The following is a 25,135-nucleotide window of genomic DNA, read 5'->3' as shown; positions in this document are numbered from 1 at the left end:
TAATTTTGAAGGAGAGAGGGAATCATTTTTAAATTAACTTAATGCCTAACTATTCGAATATTTGGTCTATAATACAAGCTTAAACTTGTTTTTATTAAATATTCACTTTTATATCCATCATTACTGAAGAAATCATTTCAAATAATTAAACTCTCTACGTTTCATTAATATATACTAATTAGTAAAATATCTAAATCAACAAATAGTTTATTTTTATAAGAAAAAAGTCATTTAAATGAATGTAAATTTTATGGGCTCTTTGTTGTATCATTCTTTAAATAAAATGTTATCCTCTATGTTAAAAATTGATCAATTAATTTAGAAGTCAAAGGTCCAATTTGATTCCAATATAAAAAATTGATATGTAACTTTAGTATGCATAAAGCTCTTTACAATGAAGAAATGCTCGGCTCATCTGTGAAAAAGTGATCTACCATTTATAAATTTGTCTAATCACTTCACTTTTTCATTAATTTTTATTTAATTTGGTTTCAATTTCGTCATTAACGTATTTGCTCATTATTATTTGAATAACCAGTGAATGATTTCTTCATTAATTTATACATTTTCTTGCTCCTGATCAAAACTTTGTTTATATTTTTAATAAAAATCTTTATAGCATTATATAAGGTGTTGTAGAACTTTTTATCAATCATGTAAAAATTAAAAAAATTGCTTCTATATGTTTCAACATATACGTTATTATTTGAAGATCTTGGAAAATATACATTCAAAATAATAACATCGTAATATGATTAAAATTATTATAGAAAAAAATGGCAAGGGAAAGAAAAGTTACAATGTAGAAAAATGGGAAAATTATTTTAAGCTGAAAAAATAACGTATCAACAATATAATATATATTAACATAAATGAAAAATAAACAAACACGACAGCAATTCGGATGGAATAAGTGTTAATCACTTAATTCTCCGTTATCAATTACATTTTGTATTTTACAAATTACAAATTGTATAATATCATTAGACATGATGGATTATTCATATTAGACAAAACTTGTGGATTGCCATAGCATTAGCATATTATCAGGTAAGAACAGTGATTTTCACTTTTTTATGATCCAGTATTATATAAAAATATGAAGCTGAATTTCCCATAAATATACCAGACTGTCCTTTCTCTTGTATTACAACTTCATCTCCCTCCTGAAGAGTAGTTAAAGGGTTTACTACGTGTCATCGATCCAAATTAATCTTTTGGTCTGTCTTTTATTTTCATTCAACTGAAGAAGAGCCTCACAAAGTATTGGAGATAGCTGGTATGCAGCCACAGGAACTTAAGTCTTCCCCTTCTTCCTATCATTAATTCCACCGGAGAGTATCATATAGAAATGAATTACTTTGTAATTTAATAAAACTAGATAAGGGTCCTTGCTGCCAGATAAAAATCAGAATATGGCTTGAATAATCTTGAAGGAGAATAACTGGCGTTATCAGATCTAATCTGATCTGTAATTCCAAATTTAGAACATGACTGTTTCATCCTGTCCATGGCTTCCTTCGATGTTGTGGTTTGGAGACTGGTCATCACAATCCATTGTGAATAATAGTCCACCAGAACAATATATTGTTCCCTGTAGACTTCATATACATCTGTATATTGCCATTGATTTGAGGACCCCTGTTGGCATTAACGGCTCCGGATTATTCTTCCTGTTAGCTTGATATATCTGGCTATTTTCAATATTCTTTATTAATCCCGGCCACAATACTGTGTTCCGAGCCAGAGCTTTACATTTAACAATGTCTTGATGTCCTTCATGTATTCGATCTAACACATCCAATTTTATGGAAAAGGGAATCACCACCCTAGTTCCCCTTATCAATAGCCCTCTCACAACTGTCCGTTCCGCTCGATAACCGTAATAAAGTCCAACAAGTCCTTTAACGATATTTTTATCATCCCATCCTTCAGATACATAGATCATAACTTGTCTAAAAATTTTATCTTCTTGCTGATGATGTATAACTTCTCCGATCTTGCTATTTGTGATAGGTAGTTCCTCTAGTATATAATTTGCATATAGGTCCAATTCTTTATAAAAAGTATACTCCTTGTTATCCATTGGAGGTCGCCAAAGTGTATCCTCCAATGGCCGTATTCAGCTGTATTACATTTTTTGCCAGGAACATATATAGGCGTAAAAGAATATTGCATCAGCTTCATCCTCATTCTCTGCATCATGACAGGAAGTTTATCTAAATCCTTTGTCAACAATAGCGGTATCAATAGCTTAGGATCAGTTTCTAGCAAAATATCTTTCCCCAGAATGTGGTCAGATGATCCGCCACACACAAAAGTTGGTTTTAGAGCTTCTTCTCAATTTGAGCTTATATTTGCTCGGCTTCTCAGAGCCTTATGGAAGCGTATACCACTGGTGCCCATCTGACAGTTTCTTTGAACTTCTCACTTTTCTAACATTTTCAGGAGTTCTCATTTTCATGATCGCTTCAGACCTTTTCTTTTGAGCTTTCCACACCATTGGCTCTAACTCTTTGACCCAAGAAATCTAACTGGCTTTGAGCGAATTGTCATCCTTATAAATCCTTATTGAAAGTGACTCGAGTATCTTTCAGCTTCTTTAAAGTTTGTACCATTCTACATCGTGCTCCTCTTGATTTTTCCTGAACATTGAATGTCATCTTTAAGATAAACAGCTTCTGAATGTCCTATAAGATTCATTGTGAAAATTCTCAGGGCCTGAATTAATTCCAAAAGATATCTTTTTGTACCACAACCTCCCAAATTGCGTTATGAAAGATGTAAGTTTTCTTGATTCTTCCATCAAACACACCGGATGAAATCCCCTTTTGTAAAAATCTTGGCTTCTCCCATTAAAGAAATGGTATAACCGAGCGTAGGAAGTATAACCCTTCTGTCTTCAATGCTAGTTTCAATTTGCTTATATCCATACTAACTTTAAATCGGTAATTTCCTTTTGTTTTGTTTTCCACAGGAGAACACCAGTCTGATGGCTCCACACTCCTCAATGACATCTAGTTGGACGACCTTTTCTAATTCTTGCTTAACTAGAGGTAGAAGTGGAATGGATATACTCCTAGGAGGCATGACACTGTATCGTTCCACATTTGACTACATTTTGGTTTTATATTCACCTGAAGAAGAAGATCAAGGATGTGAATAACTAATATTAATAATCATTCCCTTGTCAATGTTGAATTCCATTAATTAATTCATTTGTTTTAATAAATGTAAATATATATTTAAATACTACTGAAACTCTATATTATGTGGCTCGAAAGCTTCGAACTAGTTCGGTGCCCGTTACATAACGAGGCGTTCTATTTACATGTCTCTGTTTTGGCGAAAAGTTGAAATAAAGACCTCAGGAGTGGAAGATATATATTCGATAAGGGAATATTTATTTAGAGTGTTAAAAGCTAATGAGCCTTTTTGTATTGTGATGGATAATTTAAAAATAAGAGACATAATCCCCAAATTTAATGGTGAAGGAGACGTGAACACTTGGTTGAAGCAGGCGTCCTTAGTGAAGGATCTGCTGGGGCTCAAGGAAATGAGCAAAATAATCCCTCTTCTCCTAGAGGGCGATGCATTCACAGTTTATGATCAATTATCGAACGTCGACAAGAACAACGAAAGTTGAATAGCGAAAGCCCTAACAAATGCATTCTCCATAACTCGTTTTGAAGCTTACATGGAGCTACGGAAGAAAATGTGGGAGCCCGGTACGTCGGTAGACGTCTACCTAACCCAAATTAGGACCTTGGTTGAAAGAACCATGACAGGGAACAAAGACGATCTGGCCAAAGTGCCTTTCGTGATTGGGCTACCCCCAATATTTCTGCACAACTCCAAGCTACTCCTAATATAGAGTCCATGCCAAAGTTAGAAGTGGTTGGGGTCGCTAGAGGGCTTCTTTGAAACGCAAGAACGAATGTGAACGACAAGTGCAATTAGTATGGGTTTGTTGCGAGAGGAGCAAAGCCTCGTCATGGAAACGGAGATCGACAAAAACCTAATCAGTCATGGAGGGGGACAATATGTTATAACTGCGGGAGAGAGGGGAATATAGCACGTTATTGGCAAGACCAGGGAAACGTAAGAGGACCGTTGTCAGCGCATGCACCGTCCCAATTCTAGGATCAGGCGCTTTAATACCAACAATAAAAAAATTAATTAATGGGAAGAAACAGACTTTACTGGAGAAGATCTGAAAGAGATGAATTCGCCATTAGATCCAACAGGCTACCAAAAGGTGAACTTTTTTCAATGTGTGGGAAGTTAGTTGGACATTACACGGTTGATGGTTGGTGGATGACCGCTGCAAGCTTTATCAAGAGTTGTTGTCAAACAAAAGCTTGGGAAGATCATTCGGAGTCCCTATCAGTGAAGGTGCTGGAGGAGGTTCTCAGTTGCGTTAAGAGAGATGATCCGGTCAAAGGAAAGTAGACTGTGGCTCGCGAAGGAGAGCTTAAGTTGTGGGGGGACTTAAGTTCAATTGCATACGGAGGGGTTTTGACGAAGGATGGCAGTACTATTGAAGACGGAGCATGCATTGAAATAAAGAAGATGGCAATCACATCAACCTCGCTGAGCTCACAGCAGCGTTGAAAGGTGTGAACATGGCGCTTAAATGAATGTAAGGCAACTAAAGATTTTTACGGATTCAGCTTCAGTGTTTGCCTGGTTATCCTCGTCCCTGAAGAAGGACAAAAAGATAAAAGTATCCGTATTATTGTATTTACGTATATATTGTTTGATAAATATCAATGAGTTTACTATTTACTATAAGGAAGTTAAATATTCAAATGTCATTGTATCAAAGTATGAAAATAAACTCAAAACTTGGGTTGAGATCCATTTGAGGTATGAATTCCAAGTTCTAGATATATAACTCAGAGGATTAAAGTTCTTTGAGTGACGACGTAGAACACCTTGCTACCTACTCTTTTAATAAGAAAGAAGATAAATGAAGAGACGAAGAACATCGTTCTCATCTCTCTAAATTTCAATTCTAGGTTGCTCCAAATGTACTGCGCTGTACATTTTTCCTCCCTTACATATCTAATTTCCTCGGCCTCTCGTAAAATCCGATCTTTGAGTTCTGCTTCAAATCCTCTCAGTGATTTGCTTCCCCACATCCAACCACCTTTTCTACTGATACATTCTTGCTCATAACAAAGAGGATATCACTGCTCTTGCCTAATCTGATGGCATTTTGGTTCCTCCCACCATGAGTCTTTTCCTAAATGAATAATCAATCATGTCTAAAGTCTCATGATAATTAAGTGAATTCGAATTATTGTCGTGTTTGATTATTTTTCTTTAATCATATATTTATTAATATTGCTTATTTTGTCTCTGGTTCGAATGCATTAGTCATAATATAAATGAGAATATTATTTACATTAAATAAAGTATACGATTCTTCCTCTTGGCGAGCTTTATCCTATACGAATTTTCCCAGCACCACTAATCCTACTACAAATTTTCTGTAGGCGAGCTCTCCTGTCGCCATTAAAAACGGGTTCAAAATAGGAAAGGTTTTGAAATAAGAAACAGATTTATAGTAGGAAGGGAGATAGAGACCTCATAACGAAGTGTCACGTCATGGTGGAAAGGTTAAATTTTGAAATAATAAGAGGAAGAAATTTTGTGGGACATAATTAATATAAAAATTAATAACTAATAAATGTTAGAAACTTAATAAAAAAGGGAAATTAAGGATCATAGTTCATTATTAATTTATTAACAATATATAAAGAAATAAATGTAATATTGTTTCTTGGTGAGTAAAACTATGCTGTATCAACTTAGTTTATTCTTATGATATGTCCATTTTAATAAATATTTGAGGCTATGAGTACCATCAGTTACATTTCAATGGTCATATCGGGGCCAATTAAAAGTCACATCAATGAATGGAAGACTCTAAGTTATAGTTAATATTCTTAAGAATCTAATTCCATCCTAATAATTTGAGCATAAATTTCATAATAGACCAAATATGTCTATAAGCTATTTGGCCATTAATATTTATGAAGTAATTAAATACAATGGTAGTTTCACAATAACTTGATTTTTACTCAAGTGTTTCTTTTTTTTAATTATTGAACCACAATATATCTTCTTATATAATCATTTATATATGTTTTCTGATGGGAATACAGTTGGAGGTAACTATCTGCAAGCTCTGGAAAAAAAACTTGGCACCTAAAGACCATAAGATTAAGATAATTGCTACAGAAAATATAAGAGATGAAGTAAGTCAATGGGCAACTATGAATTAACTATAGACCTTGATAATCCAACAGGAGAGATTGGGAAAATATTAGCAGAAGCAATTGATATGTGGCGAACTGAAGAGTAAGTAATAATATTTTTTATGTCTACTGGTGTTATACAGAATGGTACAGCCTAAGTAACGGCTAAGAACTATAATTTTAATAAACCTCTTAAAAAGAATGAATTTATATAAACAAACCGAATAAGACCAAATTGTTGTTTTCTTTCACTTAAAGAATGAATTTCTATAAACAAACCGAATAAGACCAAATTGTTGTTTTCTTTCACTTAAAGAATGAATTTATATTGAGAAAATTGCAGTGTTATCAAAGGAATTGTTAGTAGCATAAAAGCTCAACATAGAGATGTTCATGGAAAGCCAGCTTTTTATTAGAAAAATGTTACCATTCATTCGTCTTATGAAGGTGTGAATAAAGGAAAAATAAATAGTATGTTTGAGAAATATGAAAAGATTTGGAACCAAGCCAAAGTAAGCGTCTTCCATAATGGAAGATTAAAGGGTGTAAGGAATGGGAACTTCGTTTTGAGTTTAGTCCGAAAGTGTGAAATTGAGGGAAGAGTAATAGATTTAGATGATAAATGTGAACTTTCAAAAACTAAAGGAGTCAAAACAGGATATGTCTCAAATGATGGGGAAAATCCAGAAAGAAGTCACTCACTAAGAAAGGATGACAAAGTCGTAGAAGAGGAATTGTTCGCAAGAGAAAAACAGAGAAATGATGATGGATATCTGGAAAATAGTAGGAAAAAAAGTAAACTTGGAAGAAGTTGATGCATTGAACGAGGTATCTATTACAAAAATAAGTCAAGGGCAGGTGCTTTCACTCTAAGTCGATGATGAAACAGGTAGACGTATAAGTAAGCCTATAACAGGGGATGAAGAAAACAAATTCGGATCCATTGTAAGATATTTCAGTAGATTCGGATGAAACTGACTAAGATAAAGAAACCCTTTAAGTAATGTAGTACTCACTCTGACCTCACGTACAAGGTCAGGATGATTTGAAAAATGATATGCTCTAGACACTAATCTTTTCCAACATAAAAGAGAAACTCCCAGGAAAGTAATGAATAATTAATATTTGCCATCATGGAAACATTCAAAACACTTTGACTAAATAAAACAGAAGGAAGAAACAGAAACATCTGACATGCTTTAATTAAGACTTATAAAGCTTAATCCTAATATGCTTTGTTTACAAGACGTATGAATCAAGATTTCTTCAACCTGTAAAAGTTTTTGTGGGTTCTGTCTTCCTCATGATTTTGATTATTTTTTATTGGGTTTGACTCTTCTAGAAGCATTCTATCATTGGTTTTTCAGAAACTGGAGTACTCTTCTTTGTCCAAAGAGTACTCATCAAAGAGTCAATGGCACTTAATTGATGTTTATGACAATGGTTTAAAGTTTTCCTAAATTAATGCTTATGGACTAAATATGAGAGATCTCATGCTTTTTACCAATCCATTTTTACCTTAGATGTATCCTTAAAGGTAACATTAATGTAGATATAGATAAAAGATTCGGATATGCTAACTTACACTTCTTACTTAAGCTTGTAAGGGATCTCAATCTCATTGATACTGTTAAAATAAAGTATAAATTGTATAAAGTAAATTCAATTACTGTCAGTGGGCTAAATATGGCCCACGGGCCGTAGTTTGGTGACCCCTGCGTTAGGCAGATTGAAGTAAATACAAAGTCTTTTGAAAAATATTCTTGCAGGCCTGGCTTGATAATTAATTAAAGTAAAACTGCTGTTCTCCCAGTAGGGATTTGGAAGCTAAACTCTTAGACTAAAATTTGAAATTATAATGTCAAAAGTAGTATTAAAATTTTAGGGATGTAAAGACACAGTGAAACTTACACAAATTGGACGACACCGTGTCATTTGGTTTATACAAAAGTAAGATAATTGAGAAATGCAATCTCCTTACAAGAGTTGAACTGCACAGTGCTGAAAAAGTTCCCTTGGTTTTATATAAGAAACATTCTTTGCCTCTTTTAGCTGAAAAGACAAATATTGAAGAAAATTCGTTTTTCATTCTAAGTACCTCCCTTTCGTCAAAAGGGTAAAAAATATATAAGAGGTGAGCTAACTGTGCCATCTTCTATTTCCCCGTGATATACTACAAGATAATTATCGACATAACAAAAAAATCCCCTCTTGCAGTGGAGAGTTACTGTATCGGGTACTCCCAGATACATGCTTAAAATGATGAGTATTATTTTTACAAATGGATCAGTTGAAAAAATATAATTTTTATGTGGTGTTGGTCATCGTATTTTATAGTATGGAATGCCAACATATGAGTAGAACACTCGTATAGATGTAATTCATCAAAGCATAAAAAATAAATCTTTTTTAAATATACAGAGGATTAAGCTGTCTAAAAAGTCTGGCTACACAGCATTCTATTTTGGCTGTTCAATACCTGACCTTTCGAAATACCTTGGTTGTATTTGTGAAGGGTAAAATTTGTTTTCCGCTTTTTAGGACTTTTAAGAACCACATTCCCCCTACACCATGACATTTGAAAATGTTATATTTGAGGGATTTCAGAGTAATGTTACAGTGGTATATGAAAATTTTAGATCTCCCGAAATCTTGGGATAAAGAAAAAATAGAGAAATCCTTACTATATTTATGAATACAAAAAAATACTGCGAAGTTTTAAATCTCGGCTGCCTCTATTTTTTATTATGCTTCATGTAAGGACTGTGGAAAAACATTAACTCCTCTATACACGCTTTCGTGTATTGTACAGTATTTCAATTCTAAAATATTATCTTTATTTAAATGTAATTGGAATAGATAACCCAGAATCAAAATTCACAAAAGCACTGGTCCTGAATCATCCATAGGAGTTCATTTGTTTCCTAATCACTCATGTAATTAAAAGAAAAATGCACCACCTTTATAATAAGATAAATTGAATTGATATTTAATGGATCTTAAAAGAGCCGTAATAACAATGAACTGGGCAAGATATAAAAATAGTACATATACTGAATTTTAGACGAATCAGGATTAGAGATAAGAAAAAACATTCCTGATTGATATACATGACACCTCTTTCCCTTATAGCCTCTTTAATAATCACTAGTACGTGAAAGCAAAGAGTAACTCTGGGGTTTTGTTATGGAGTTATTTGAATAATTACATGTTGGACTTAAGAATTAAGGAATTAAATCGGTGTTAGTCTAGAATATTTCATTGCTAGAAACGGAGTGGGATTTGTGGATATTTCCTTTATCTCATTGCTGCTCACAGCTAATTTAACTTAACATAATTACAGTTTTTCTGCTCTTCTCCCGTACATTCATGAAATTAAAAGGGCGATCGATTTGGGTTTCTTTTTTACATTCCAGTGGATAATATTATTTTCATCTATGGTGGCAATTATTGAAGATGAATATTTCAAATACACCAAATATAAAATGTTTATTTAGCTCCTAGATATACCACACCAGCTCTATAGGGTTAACCTTTGAGTTTCTAACTTTATTATATCAAAAAATTAAAGTTAGTAACTTATTAAAAATCCTTAATAGTTGCTCCTCTATTGAACTTCTTTTTTTCCAGAGACTCCAGGGAAAGTTCAGTCATTGCCTGCATTGTATTAATATTTAAGAACTTGGACTCCATAGAAAGGTAGTTCTTCGAATCTTTTGTGAGTTTTTTAAATTTATTTATTTCATATGAGTTAATTAATTTATTTATTTGGACTGCTTAGAAGCTCAACAATATACTTCAATCCTACAATATACTTGTGGAAACTTCAAATTTAGTAGCTCACCAATGGCTAACCTGATAACTTTGAACATAAAACTGGGGTTTTTCCTGAAGTTTAATCCTATATTATTTGTTCAAAAGTTAAAATATCAGATTTATATAATGAAATTAACAAATATGTTCTCGTTCATACAAGATAAGAGGATAAGATGATTAAGCTGAGTTCATGATGGACTCTAGAGTAGAGGAAACGACAAAATCAAATTTCAAATGGACTTGTTAAAAAAAAAGTTTAAGAGTCATGATCAAAAGATGAAAGTTAGGTTTAGATTGGACAGGGTAATGAAAATGTACCTGGAGTAGTTATTGACCGATAGGTATATTTCATATGTGATGTGGAAAAAAGAGAAAAAAAATCATATTTTTTTTAACCTCAGTTATACACCCTTTTCTTTTTTAATATGACGCGCACGCTCGTTACAACATTATTATTTCTTTCAAAAAAGACTTTACAGCATTTATTCGAACCATTGAGATAGATAGAGTGTCTAAGTGAAAATAAAAAGGTATTTTTCAATCAGTTGTCATAGGAAGCATGTTTTATTTTATGTTGTATTTCAAAGAATTAATATTAATAAATAAATAAGAAATTTTTCATGAATATTGAATTGATATTTATTTCCAAAATAGTAACTAGTGATCTAGTTTTTTGAAGCTAGTTCTGTTCTTGTTTTCGATCCCGTTGTGTCTTGACGAGGTTACTAGACACAAACTGAATGCAGATAATCCATAATGAGTGAGAGAGAATGAGGAGAGAGATTGTGGAGGAATAGGAAAGAGGTAATATATTATATAAAGGACTCCTGTAAGCAGGACAGGACACTACGCTCACGCGTTTCCAATATGGGTGTTTGTTTGTTCTATATGGAATGTCTTAAAGTATTTTGCTACAAAATAAAGAGTTTTTAAAAGTATTTTGGTAGGGAAAATCATCAAAATAATAAAAATGATGGTATATATTTCTAATAGAAGTGGTATTTCATTAGTAATTTAATCAAAATAAACATTAAAAACATATAAAAAAGAAAATGAACTATCAAAACGTACGAGTCAGAAGATTTTGATTGAAATTTTTCTTTTTTGTTAAAAATCGGATGTCATCATTCAGTTTAGCACTTAACTTTTTACCCATGACATTAAACAAAGCGAATGAAATTATTTGAAGAAAAGCTGACTAGGAGTATCATTCGTAGCACTTTACCCCCACAACGGCAATAATGTCAGAGTTTAAACTGTCCTGCATCTTGTCAATGAATTTGGCAATAAATGAAGCTATATGCTTTGGGGTGCCAAGTAAACTGTCTTTCTCTTCAGGAGTAGCTTTGATGTAAGAGAACATGGAGTGAGCATAAAGACAAGAGAGGTAGAGTCGACAACTCCCCTTTGCTCATTATGTCGATGAACTTTTTCAGGTCTACATGGTGATTGGTTGCGCTATCGAAGGTTATTGAGTCCGGAGGTGTGTCTCTGACGACCATTAACACTTGGCATGATGTACAGCTGATCTTCTTCAAAGAAAAACAAATATGCCCAGCAACAAAGTAGAGAACATTACTTTCTCCCTTAGAAGCTAGTTCCTGGAGGTCATCTGGTTGCCAGTTAGTCAAAATGAGCTCAGCTTTTACCAGGTCTTTAACCCGGTGAGTTGTAATTTCTAAAGTAGTCATACCTGAAAATTTAAAAAAGTAACATATTGTTATGATATTATTATATTGTAAAAATAAGTAATACCAAAATAAAGAAGCTCACTATTAACAAATATCTTATTTACCTGAGAATTTGACAAGACTCAGAATACGAATATTTTTCTCTGCTTCCAGGATCTGTCTTACGCTGATGTAGTAGATACCTCCACTTAGTTTCTGTACCAGCCGAACCTTCTATCGACGGGATCAGACCAGTAAGTAAAAAGAAGAAGTCTTCATCTCGGAGAAGATGCTCTGCCAGATCTGCTGCGGCAAGGCACGTCTGGTTTGTTGCTAAGAAGGTTTCTACTGTGAGGCCAGGTGCTTTACTTTTTTGCCACTCGATGAGAAAGTTGACAATATATCTGGAGAAAGAGAGGCCAAGTTTGTGCTTTGAACAATTAATTACGGGTAGCGGCTTTCAATGAAATTCTAGAAATTTTTTGTTAAATTGGAACTTGTTTATACTCATTTACCTTTGGCCTCAATCACTCGCTCCATGCAACCCTGGAACGCTTTGCAAAAGTTGACAACGTTGTGATTCGACATTGATCGTCACTCTATCTCAACCGATTGCTTTTGGGACTCAATACAGCTGTGACGTTGTTTAAAGGCCTTGCTTTCAATTTGCCACTAGATACAGTAATCAAGGAAATTCAGGCCAGGGCTCTGCAATGGCCAGAAGTACTTTTGCCAAAACTTCATTTTTTGGCAATCCAATCCTCTACGACTTTTACCGTATGTGCAGGAGTCCTGTTGAAAGCAATAATCAGCTATTTTGGATTGCTTTGTGAATTTGCGAACCTAAGGAAGCACTTTTGTCTGCAAAATCATCAAATAATACTTGGTAGTCAATCTGTATCCAACAGGGAAAAAATTGACTTCATTTTGTGACCTTCAGATGAAACAATGCCGAGTATCATTACTGAGGCCGGATGTTTGGTGGTGGACACTTCACAGAGGCTGTAGTTGACTTATCCAAAACATAAGACCCTATCATTTGTTCTATTGCTTAGGGGAACCACTGTAAATATTTTTTCGTCCAAGAAGAACAAAATTCGGTTCCCGTGATACCTCCAGTAAATTGTAATGCTTTTTGCACCGATCAAATCTTAATTGTTGTTGTTGTTAAGTTAGCAAGGGCCGCTCAATATATCAGAGAGACTTGCTACCAGCTTTTTCTACAGCATTGAGCACCGTGGAACAGCTCAGCAACCAATTCTTCGCAAAGTCGGTTATCTTCGGATTTTTCAAAAAAGCTTTTTTGCCATCTCAGGATTTAATTTGTTCGGCCTTCCACTTCTATGACAATCACTAATGTCTTCCCCATTGATGAACATAACCCTGATGTTCCAGACGGTGGTTCTGCAAACATTAAGATTCTTTACAATATCAGAATGGATAAATACTATTCGGACTAAACGAGCCACTTCTTGACTTTTTTACTCCATTTTCGTTAATAGTTATCCTATAGACTTAATAAATAAGTTGTTCAAAAGGTAAACAATCAGCTATTCTTTTTGTTACTACAATTTTTGTATAAAATTAACACAAACTTCTCAAAACGCAATTAAAGTAATGCTCCCATATAATTATATACTTACATATATACAAATGATATATCATATAAAAACGATATGAAAAAAGAAGAGGACGTGTGAAGAACTACAGATTCAATAAACAATAATAAATATATAACACAACTCGACGTGACCTAACTATTACTAAAATGTACACTGTTTTTTTTTTCTATCAGTATACTAATCACATACATTGAATTGGTAATCTTATGAATGACTGAGTATGAAATGACATTAATTATTTACAAAGGTCTTTGATTTATAAAAATTAATATAAAATCCTATGTAGTACTTTTTTAATTCATAATAGGTATAGGTCCAAGGTTAATAGAAATACAATTTAAGACCATCATGTAATCGCGCTTGCTAGAATTTTCTATTTGATGTATCGTACCAACTGCTGGGAAGATTTTAGGAAAAAATGTCAAGGGAAAAAATGGCAGCGGAAAAAATGGCAAGATAAAAAAAATGGAAAAGTGTCTAAATGGAAAAAATGGCAAGATTCTTTTAAACTGACACAATATCTACCACCAATATAATATATAATAAGAGAAAGGAAAAATAAACAAACACGACAGCGGTTCCAATGGAAGGAGAACTAATCACTTAATTTTCCGTTAATAATTTCAATATCATTGGACATGATGGACTATTCATATTGGACAAGGCTCTTGGATTGACGGACAAGCATTTGCGAAATACTATGCAAGAGCAGCGATTTCCACTTCCTCATGATCGAGGATATGTCAGAAGAAAGAGGTTGGTTGTGGTTGTAAAGCTCAGCACAGTTGGAGCAATCTTAAATGGCAATATAACAATGGTCTTTGTCCCTTCATAAACCTTCTTTCTTGCCCAAAGGGAACGAAACAGGCTGAATTACGTAGTTACCTAAAGGGCTGGAATTCTCGAAGTTGTTTATCTAGGTAAGTGAATGCATACCTCTATTGTATCAAGCCAAGTATGAGAACCATAAAAAGTGTTCTTTCAACGAATTTTTAACGAATTTTCAGGATATTAATTTAAGAATATGAATATTGTAACTCTATATATTCATTCATTTCAATTTAGAATGAGAATCCAGCTCCAACTTCATTACAAAACATTAGTAAAGCAAATATTAATGTAAATTCCTTTGTCAATGGTTAAATCCATCAATTAATTTATTTATTAAATAATTGTAAATACATATTTTATGACGACAAAAACGGCTCTAAAAAAATTTATTCGACACTCATACAATTATATAATTTGGTTAATTTAGATACGTATAGTTACAGCCAACTCTATGGGAAGGTTTCAGGCCCTCAAAGATTTCAGGTGCCTTATATTTCTCTTAAATATATTGTATTTTAAAAGTTTGGCATTTGTGAAACTGTTGTGTCTATTAAACTCAGGTTTACCTTTCAATTACAGAGAACTACAATCTTTTTCATTTCTTTTGATCATAAATACACGAATATTTTTTCAAAGGTCATTAAAAAGTTAGTGTTATAAATAAAATAATATCATCAAATTAGTAATTTCAATCGTTATTATCGGCTTATGGATGTTTAAAAAATGCGTAACTTGCAAGTAATTTAGATCTTATTCTATGGAAAAAAATCATAAAAGTTACATCTATCAATTTGTGATAAAATAAATATGTTTACTTATGATTATGACAGCATGAATATGATATATTAGTTATTATTTAATGTTGAAACATATTAAACATAATACAAACAAAAAATTGGATAAATGAAGCGACACATATGTTTTTCATATGCTTAGATCGATCTTCATTAATTAAAGACAGAAATACTTCCATGTTCTCTAAGAATTAGTACAAAAATAGTTTATTCTCAATAGGAGTGCTTAAGTTTCAATTTCTTCGGAAATTATGGCAGGTTGACACTTTATCTGAAGAAGAAAACCAAGCTAAGCCTCAAAGGAGAAGAGTCGACTCCTTCCTTGGGTGGGGAATTTTGTCCAATATGAATAGTCCATCATATCAAATTGTAATTAGTAACAGAGAATTAAGTGATTAGTACTCATTCCATTGGAACCGCTGTCGTGTTTGTTTATTTTTCTTTTCTCTTATTATATATTATATTTGTGATAGATATTATATCAGTTTAAAAGAATCTTGCCATTTTTTCCATTTAGACACTTTTCCTTTTTTTTATCTTGCCATTTTTCCGCTGCCATTTTTTCCTGACATCGTTGGGAAAGATAGGCAGATTTTGAAGAAAAAGACACGCAACCACTCATAGTCTATGACGACGCTAGTGCTGGAAGTTTATATTTAATTTATCGTGCTGATTGTAGGGGAACAGCAGATTTTGAGAAAAAACGCAGCCACTAATACGCCATCTATAAACTTACTAATAAAAGCGTGGTGGAAGCCAAAGATCAGTCGTACACGCGTTATGGTATAACCTTGTATTTAGGAGTGTTCAATTTCCTTTCAAGTGTAAAGACGTGTCACGTCGCGTTTTCGTTTTATTTTCTATACTTTAACCTTTTACTCAGTTATTTCTGTGTTCTACTTCTGATATTACTAAGTTCGTGATTTAGAGGAATCTCCAGAAAGAGGATGGATACCTCTAAGGCGATAAATAATACGTACGACAACGGCATTATTCGAGGAAATATTGACTCCAAGGATAAGATTAATGAACAAAAAAATCCTAACACTAGAAGAAATAATGTAACATCAATGGAAGATGTTGTATCAAGATCACCTTGTGATACTCCCACAACTATAAAGAAGTATGGTAGTATATGTTCATACTCTGATATTGTTCGAAGAAAAAATAGATAAATACGACAAAACAACTCCTCCCATTTGCCTAATCTTCAGACATTTAAGCGTGATGGAATGGAGCTCATCAAAAATTCTTAGAGTGGTTTTGATTAAGTTCTCACTATTTTTTAGGGATGCAAATAGTTGTAGAAGAATAACCTTCCAACAGATGAATTTGGAACACGCTGCTGTCATTGCAAGGGATACTTTAAGTCTCAATCAAAGTAGGGATGTTAGATCTGTTTCCTGTGAAACCCCCTATGAACCCAAAATAATTATAATTAAGTCTCAATCTCTCAGTCTTCTGGGTGAAAGAATTTTTTTTTCCACTCATGGTAGAGTTAAAAGACAAAGAAGTAATCCCTTTAAGTCAAAAATAGTGTCCTTATTTTATTGACATGGGGCAAAGAGACAGAAACTTCAATATCAGATTGAAGAATGCCTGGAGCAAAGTATCTTATGATGAAGTAGATAATCATTTATCTCCTTCTGTTAAAGTTCAAAGAATTAATGTAAGCCTAATGAGGTACTGGAGCTTAGAAGTTCCTCAATTTTGAAACAATTCCCCCACCTCCAAACACAACTGAGCTCTTCATTAAACGTCTTAGTTAAAGCCTCACCTGTAAAACTTCCAACATTCCTTCCTATAAACGTCAGGATCTTTCAAGTAGAATTTGCAAATGCCATTAAGCAATGTTCAATTTGCTTTAATTTTGAAAATGGAAAGACTAAATGTAATCAACAGCCGAAAGAACGGTTTACAAAGATTACGCGAGATGGATTTTAATTAGACTAAAAACTAGTGAAAATAATCCATTCACAGAAAATATCACCAATGAAGATACTGAAGACAAAAATAGTGTAGAAAAAGGAATTGAAACAGGAAACGATACTAATAGCAATAAATGTGAAGAGAATGTTGAGACCAGTAAGACAGAGACAGCCTTTAGTAACAAACCCTCATCTCATGAAAAAATCAAGGTTGCTGAAGACTGTGTAACTGAGAGGGGACACAACAACAATGTGAAAAGTAAAAGAGAGCAAAAAAGTTACAGCCCGGGATAATACTGAGTTTAGAAGTATTAATCAAAGTCAAAAATAATTCCAAGCAAAAACTTGGGAAAAAAAGGTCGAAGGTGTAAAGGAAGTTAAAAAGAAGAATATCATCTCCTTTATTCGAAGGATTGTTCATTGTGCAGGTGCCTCTTGATATAAAGACATGTGATACTTACTTCTGATCTCGTAAATCATTGTCCCTATACATAAATTCCTCCAGATCTTCAACGTAATCATCGTATACTTCCCCATATAGGAACTAAGGAGTTCCATAAAACAGCAAAATAATCGACTGAAGGACCCAATGAGGAACAGAGAGAGTTATCATCCTCCATCCACAGCTCCTTCTTTGGAATTCTTCACTTTGCTTCGTCATGTACTCTAAGAAAACTGATTTTCATTAATAAGAGTCATTCAGTGTCCTTGATGGATATAACGCAGAAATCACCCATCTCAAATACATTTGTATCAATTCCATTTATAATACTTTGTGATATACGATCTATACGGATAATTATATTACCAGGGCACTTCAAGCTCACGCCTAATTTCTTTATTACTTGTGAATCTCTTTTTTCATTCGAAAAAAAGTGTAAGATGATTCTACACTCTTAAAAATAATGTGTTTCTTTTTTTTCGATATTTTGGTCTGCAAAGCATATTCTATTCCGTTATTACATATAAATAGTTATTTGGAACTGTAAAAATAATATAAGATACCTCTTAGCTTCTGTAGACTTATATTGGAATATTTGAATATCATTACAATTATCAAAGATATTGATTCGGAAATCCTCTTCTAAACATCTAAATTGTGTGTCAACTTATTGGAATATTTCTCTAACAAAGAACAAGGATCTTCAAACAAATAAATTAATTACAGATAATACAGTTATGCGGAACTGTTAAGTGATTATGTGTTTTACAAAGTATATGAGAGACCTATTAAACATCTCTACACTTCTTTCAGAATATCTGAATGCCATTGAAATTCCAAAAATTATTGGCTCCAGAATCCTTTTCTAAATAGCCAAATTGCTTTTCACCATATTGGAATATTACTTCGCTAAGATCCAAGATCTCCACATAAATTAATAAATTATTAAATGTTTGTCATACTAGCTAATTATTGAATAATTGTTATATTAGCTAATTATCAATTGTTTAACTGAAAACAAAATGTAACAAAATAATAATACGATTGTGTTAGTATTGATCGAAAAAATAATAAAACATGAAAGATATTCTTCAAAATTTACATTCATTATTTATGAGTTATCTGTTATTTTATTTTTTTATACTTTTGATTCATTCGGGTTTATTTTGGACATGCAAATGTTATTTCGTTATTGAGATTCTTATCAGACGAGCAGAGATTTCAAAATCCGTCCTATTATTAGTTTAAGATTTTTTTGTCTGTATTACAAACTAATCCAGGCAATAGCAAGTGGTTTAGAAAATTTGATTTCCTAGTATTAAAAAAATATAGATATATATCTCTAGAAAGAATAGTCAAAATTACAAAGTAAAAGAGGCTCATTCGAGGCATCATATTCGGTTATGTTAGCAAGATAATTACATTGAACTCTATATTTATTATATTCAAGATAAATGACAAATTAAGATCTTATTGTGAGTTTATGTTTTTCAGATAATATCCACTTATTTTTAATATATTATTGATTTCTTCGCTATACTGATGGTTTTTTTATTATAAAATATATTTAATAATAAAATAAAAGATTTATATTCCATATGTAGAGAAAATATACTAAAAAATACATATAAATGACTTAAATGCAGTCGTTCAAAGTTAAAAGATAACTAACAGTAAGTATTTTAGTCTACGGTATTCCTTTTCTTTTGTTTGTTTTTACATACGTGAAAGGGTATAGTATGAAAATAAGTTATATATCCCCCTCATAGATAACTATAGATTGCTTAAGAGCGCTGTCGTCTCATCAATTCATGTCAGCTATTGTCGGGAGCAGTAAATCAATCAAATTTATTATTTTAAGGAAATAAAACAAGAAGTGATTATGTAATACATTATACTTTTTATAATAATACAATAACTGTACATTTGATCGTCAGTTGATACTTTATAGCTTATTGTATCGGATTTTTTTCTTATATTCCATAACAGTGATAATTATAATGATCTTCTTCGAATTTTTCGCGTTCATTAGTATCATTTTGGTTCTTCAGGCTATGTGATATTGTTATTATTAAACCTTAGTATTGCTACCTGTAGTTATCACAATTTACTTATATAGAAAATGCTGAACTATCAAATTAATTGCTATTTATTTGTGTATAATTTATTTATAAATATAGACGTTTGAAGGTTAAAATAACTTATAAGTATAAAATTAACTTTTTTTTAATATTTCATTTTTAAACGTAAATTATAAACCAAAATATTTCATCTATCATTTTATGCGATATTTAATCCTTTATTTCTACATAATAATAGCATCTTTTTTAATTCAAACAAATAATTAATGTTTGTCTATGACTGGGTAAATATATTTTTCCTTATTTAAATTTGTAGACTTATGCATGTGCTACATCTTCTATAAATATATATATATATATTTGTGTATTTTTACACGTATTTTTTAAAATACAAAAATAAGTAACATTAAGTATGTACCGTTCAATTCTCGAATAGCCATATTCATCCTCGAAACGGTACTTTTAACACATGTTTGAAACATAAATTATTCAACCAAAATGCTTTATCTATCATCTAACGAAATTGCACAAGCATGGGATTAACCATTCATGCGATATTTAAACATTAATTGTTATTGATACCTAATAAGTGATAAGTATTAATACCTAGCAAGTTTAAATTAATAACATAACTATTCCTCCAACAACAGCTGATTAATAATTTACTACTGCATTGTGATCAACTAAAACTTGTCACTATATATTCTTTATGGTCTCCCTTTGAATAGTCCTAGATTATGTTATATAACGCCTCACTTTTAAATAAAAAAAAGTTTAGTACATTTTCCTTTCAGCTCTATTCATTAATTTTCATAAGTTGACTCTTGCATGATTTAAAATAGTTGACTCTACGTATTATGAGTTCAGCAAAGGCATTACATAAAATTTAGATTTATATATTAATTTATATCAACCAAGGCTTTCGTTTAGAATTTGGGTCATTTCATACTCAGTTATTGGTGCAATTATCAAACCAATGTACATAATAATTAATAACTCTTCCCTGAATTATCATTAATACTTGGCGAAAGAAAAATACAGAAGGCTAGCTACTGTATGTTTTTTGAAAAAGTTATTTTCCATACTGCCAGTCAAGGTTGAGAGTGGATAAAAAAGCTAATCAGTATATACACTAAAATAAAAAATCTTACACAATAAAAAGAAGGGAAGCGCTTACTTCAATGCTACCATCAGTGAACCAACTTTAACTCCATACAAATAGACAGGAAACTATTTAGTCTAAGTTAATGTAAATTATAGCAATTGTTCACTTAATAAACCATTCATTAGTAGTTTGATATTTTTATAGGCGTACATATTGCGTGCATAACCAGGAATTACCGTATTTAATATTTTCTATATTGATAATTAATTTTTAATAACTTAATTAAGATTTTCTCTAAGCTACATATAATGTGATATGATTGAGGATTATATTCATCCATCGAAAAAAGATTACAAACCATAATCAATAAAGTGATATGAAGTTCCTTAGGAAAATGAAAGTTAGTTTCAAGCATATCATAATATAGCTTAATTCAAGACTATATTAGTCATATTTAGACTATGTTATCGCCTCAAAATAATGTTCGTCGCCGAAAAGAGCCTGTAATTATTAAAAATAATAACAAGGTGAGAATATTATTCTGTTTATCTTTAAATCCGAATGCTTTTGTTATGAAAGTTAAAAATAATAATAAAAATTCATGTTTATTTATCTTATGTCAATATTACAGTATTTGTTTTATTCTTAATTTGTAAACGTATCCTACTTTTATAGTATATTTTATAAACAGATGAGATACTGCTAACATCTTCATAAATATTTATACGTTTATTATTGTTCATCTTTCTTTAAATAAGTTGAAGAGCTTAATGTATCATTATTATCATTGAATCACACAACAAGTTAAATCTTAGATGTTTCAATGAATTTCAATAAAATAAATGAAGATCAATATTAAAAGCAGCTAAATACTTATTATAGATTAACGTAGACGAAGAAGAAGCCAATGAGAGTTTTGAAGGAACTATATCTCGTTATGGAATTTTCAACATAAACCCTGTGACAAAAACAGGTCAAAGACTACACATGATTCATATGCTTTTATTGCCTTTTTTACCGATTGCAGCACTCATAATTCAAAATACTACAGCATTATTTGAATTGATGCATTATCAAAAAGAAGTAACCTGGATAGGCAAACAAGTTGATGGTGTAACTCTTTTAGAAAAATTTATAACAAACCTTCAAAGAGAGAGAGCAGAAGTTGCCTTTTACATTTTTACAAATGGAACTCAAACATTAGAGTAAAAAATATTATATCTCTATTAAATAGTTTTGACAATTTTTTTTATAGATTAAATTTGACAACTAGATTCCGTTACACTGACAGAGCTTTAGAAAAGATGCCGTGGCCAAAATTGGATTCAGCTAATAGCAGCAAGGCCACGGTAAGTAATGTTGATTCAACGATGTTTCAATCCAAACTGAGATTTCAAATTAGACATGAAGATTTTCGCCAAAAGATTGATAATAATGACGGAGATATCAATGCTATTCTTAAATGGTACAAAGTTGCTGATGCCATATTTTTGACTCAATTATCATCTGAAATCAAATTAACTAATAAAAGTAGCGTTTGGAGGTAAGGATAATATAATTTAACTTTATAATAAAGCTTAGGTAAGCAACTTCGTTGACCTTCTAAGTTAAAAAAAAACCACAATATCCCTTCAATAGTTATAAAACTGCCGTCACATTTGCCTCCCAGGATCGCCATTTCTGGACCTAACTTCGTTTACATAATATAAATATATCACAAATAATCAACTTTTCATATAAAGCTGGCTCACAAGCTTTTACTTAAGGTTTTATATCAAGCCACGAATGAGAAGACCAATGTCAAATTTGCTGACGACGTCTAAAGAAAATTTTGTAGATTCTATAATTTTTAAAGGACTATTAGGGTTTTTATTTATTTCTATCTTTGAGCTTATCGGTTTATTTAGTATTCGTAAAGCAGAGGAGGACGCCCAAAAAAATTTCAAGTTTTATATTCTTAAAATTTAAGGTCGGAGCAGAAAAAAATTCCATGTCTCTGCTAAAAAATTAAGCTAACTCCCCCAAAAAAAAAAAAAATCCTACGTACGTCTCTGTTTCTCCAACTCATACTGATTATCATATGCAGTGATCAGAGAATTTACTACCCACATCTACGGCGAAATCAACATTTCTGAGACAAAAACTGCTGAAATAGTAAAAATACTTGTTTGGAATTGACTGGAAATTCATCATCTCTAGAGCTCATAACCAACTTGGAATCTCCGAAAGTCTAGTTAAAAACACAAAAAATGTCCTTCATCAGCAGTTATGTTTGAATAATTTATCTTCAGACCAGTTGTCGATTAAGGATGTTTTTATTTAGTTTTTAATCTTGTATCTTTTGTAAGAAGTCTACATAATTAAGTTTTAATTTAAAAAAAATAGTATTTGAATCTAGAACGTTAAGTTAAGTAGCAAAGTTGATTTTTTTTTTTTTAAATAAATTTATCAAGGTCAGTCGCTGAAATTTTTAAATTTCCGTTAAATGAATTATCTCTCTCTATATATAATAGAGTTTGTGCGTGCCCTTTTTGCGTGCCCAGATTCTTAGATTGAGGAAGTTGAAATTTTGCATGGGTGCCACTTTTGAACCAGGTGAGGCTAAAATGGGGTATAGATTTTTTTTTTTTTTTTTTTTTTTTGGGGGGTAATATAAGGCGGTTTTATCCTATACCCAAAACACAAAAACGGTTTTTTGGTAGCTCATGCAGACTTGATAGGTTGGTGAACAAAAGATCAAATAGTGATAGGCATCTCCAATATAACTATAAAATTATGTACTTTTTCTAAATTTATTCAAAATTGAAAAAGTTAAAAGGGAAAAAACGAAATCGCTAAAATTTGTAGTTTATTTTTTTAGGTGCACAAAAATGGATTTCCAATTTAATTAATGGATTTGTACTCAATATGAAGTATACAGAAATTTGTCTGGAAATTCGTTTGCATATCAATATGGCACATTGATGTTTTACTGAAATATCTGTCATTTTTTTATTAATGTTTCAATTTTTTATTTTTTTTCAAAGTTATTATTCTATATAACTTTTTTGTTTTTGCAAGTACGAAAAAAATCTAGGTAGCTTTGTTTTTCTCTTTTCAATGACAATAAATTCTATTAACTATTTTTTGTTCAAATTTATTGCAAAATAGCTTTTTGCAATTTCCTTTGCTAATTGTAATTTGGCACTTTTTTGAGTAATGATAAAGATGTACTTTTCAATTAGACAAATTTTTTCATGCATATTTATTGGTATTTTTAAAAAAGTTTATATGACAATTTTATATTATAAACAGGTGCTATATTATTTTACTCGCCTTCATCGAAGGGATCTAAACATTCAGAAGAAATGACATTGACAATCGTCAATGTGATTTCCCGTTCCCTCCTTGGCCCCAGCGACGCTGGGTAACCCATTGTTATTTTGTATAAAAAAGGAAATTAAGCAGTCTAAATATTAATAGGTATACAATTGAGCTTTTAAATACTCTTTTATCTATCTCTTCTTTTTTCTTGCTTCTTTCTTTAATAAAGTTAAATTCACGTCGATATTGAACTAAATACTCTTTTGTAAATTAAATTATAATCATTAACGCTTCAAATAAGTTCCTTTTGTATAAAAACAATGGAAAAATTATTCTTTTTAATCAAAAGCTTTATAATATGGTGGGGTTTTTTAAACTTTAAATTGCCTTCCCGCAAGATTAGATTATCATATATCAAACATATCCCCACATTTGAAATTAGCATAACATTTTACAAAAGAAAAATTCATTTTTATGTTAAATATTAATATTTTATGTCTAAATTTTGTTATATAGTGTTATTATTGCGACTTTCAAATGCTAACTATATTTTTAAACATTCTTTTTATTTTTTAAATAAAAAAAGGTATTTGGTTGCTTACAAAAATTTACTAAGTGCAATAGAAAATTTGGGTATTGCAGTAGTTTATGGAATTCGATATTATGGGCAAGGAAATATAACTGAAGACAATTACATTCAATTTATTCGTCATGATACTTTAAGTTCAGAATATCTAAATAAATCGCAAAATTTTGTAAAGGAAGTTCGTCAAGACCTTAATGAATTAAAGCAGAAGGGAAACTCTTACAAAACTTGGGAAAAATCTCGACTCGAAGTTATGCATAGGCTTTCTCGAAAACAAGCCAGTCCTTTCGAAGCATTTCGTTACTATCAAGCCACATATCGATATACCGAAGGTTTAAGATTAGTCCTAAAAAATCTACGCAGAAAAATCAAGTATGTAATGTAACTACAAATATTTTGATAACTTTTTTTTTCATTTTACAAAAGTAAAATTGTAGAAAAAAATCTATATTCTGCAAATAAGCAGCAAGTTTTTGGAATAGTTGTACTCGTTCTTGTACTTATTATATCACCTGTTATAATATTATTGGTACGGAATGCTACGCTAACAATTCAGGTATGTACTCTTGATGTTTTAAAATAAAATAATATTAGCAATAAACAAAGGTGTTTTTTTTTGGTAAAATTATAAATATTTGATCAATTTATAAATAAAGATAGGTTCACCCATTGACAGACTTATTAATAATAT

The 25,135-nt window shown here is 31.5% G+C and overlaps 1 protein-coding gene and 1 long non-coding RNA gene across 4 annotated transcripts in view; one reads left to right on the top strand and one right to left on the bottom strand.

The window, feature by feature from the left end:
- Positions 1-11,026: 11,026 nt before the first annotated feature.
- LOC121126892 (uncharacterized) lies at positions 11,027-19,117 on the bottom strand. Of its 3 annotated transcripts, none has more exons than XR_011782330.1 (3): positions 13,396-19,117; positions 11,878-13,156; positions 11,027-11,775 (listed from the first exon to the last, which is right to left on the bottom strand). It is a non-coding gene; the product is annotated as an uncharacterized lncRNA (long non-coding RNA). The 3 variants fall into 3 exon arrangements; XR_005867287.2 differs by having other exon boundaries at positions 17,389-19,117; XR_011782329.1 differs by having other exon boundaries at positions 11,878-19,117.
- Positions 19,118-19,880: 763 nt separating this feature from the next.
- Positions 19,881-25,135, top strand: part of LOC121126774 (uncharacterized) — a 28,645-nt gene continuing 23,390 nt past the window's right edge. The window contains exons 1-8 of the mRNA XM_071891861.1: positions 19,881-20,699; positions 20,741-20,792; positions 20,843-20,955; positions 21,014-21,082; positions 21,438-21,760; positions 21,811-22,098; positions 24,445-24,816; positions 24,871-25,002. Of these exons, the coding sequence (XP_071747962.1) occupies positions 20,932-20,955; positions 21,014-21,082; positions 21,438-21,760; positions 21,811-22,098; positions 24,445-24,816; positions 24,871-25,002 (1,208 nt within the window). The 5' untranslated portion in view covers positions 19,881-20,699; positions 20,741-20,792; positions 20,843-20,931. The remainder of the gene's footprint in view (positions 20,700-20,740; positions 20,793-20,842; positions 20,956-21,013; positions 21,083-21,437; positions 21,761-21,810; positions 22,099-24,444; positions 24,817-24,870; positions 25,003-25,135) is intronic.

This window comes from Lepeophtheirus salmonis, chromosome 12 (assembly GCF_016086655.4).
Source record: "Lepeophtheirus salmonis chromosome 12, UVic_Lsal_1.4, whole genome shotgun sequence".
In the NCBI taxonomy this organism is placed as follows: domain Eukaryota; kingdom Metazoa; phylum Arthropoda; class Copepoda; order Siphonostomatoida; family Caligidae; genus Lepeophtheirus; species Lepeophtheirus salmonis.
This window is presented reverse-complemented; position numbering and strand designations above follow the sequence as displayed.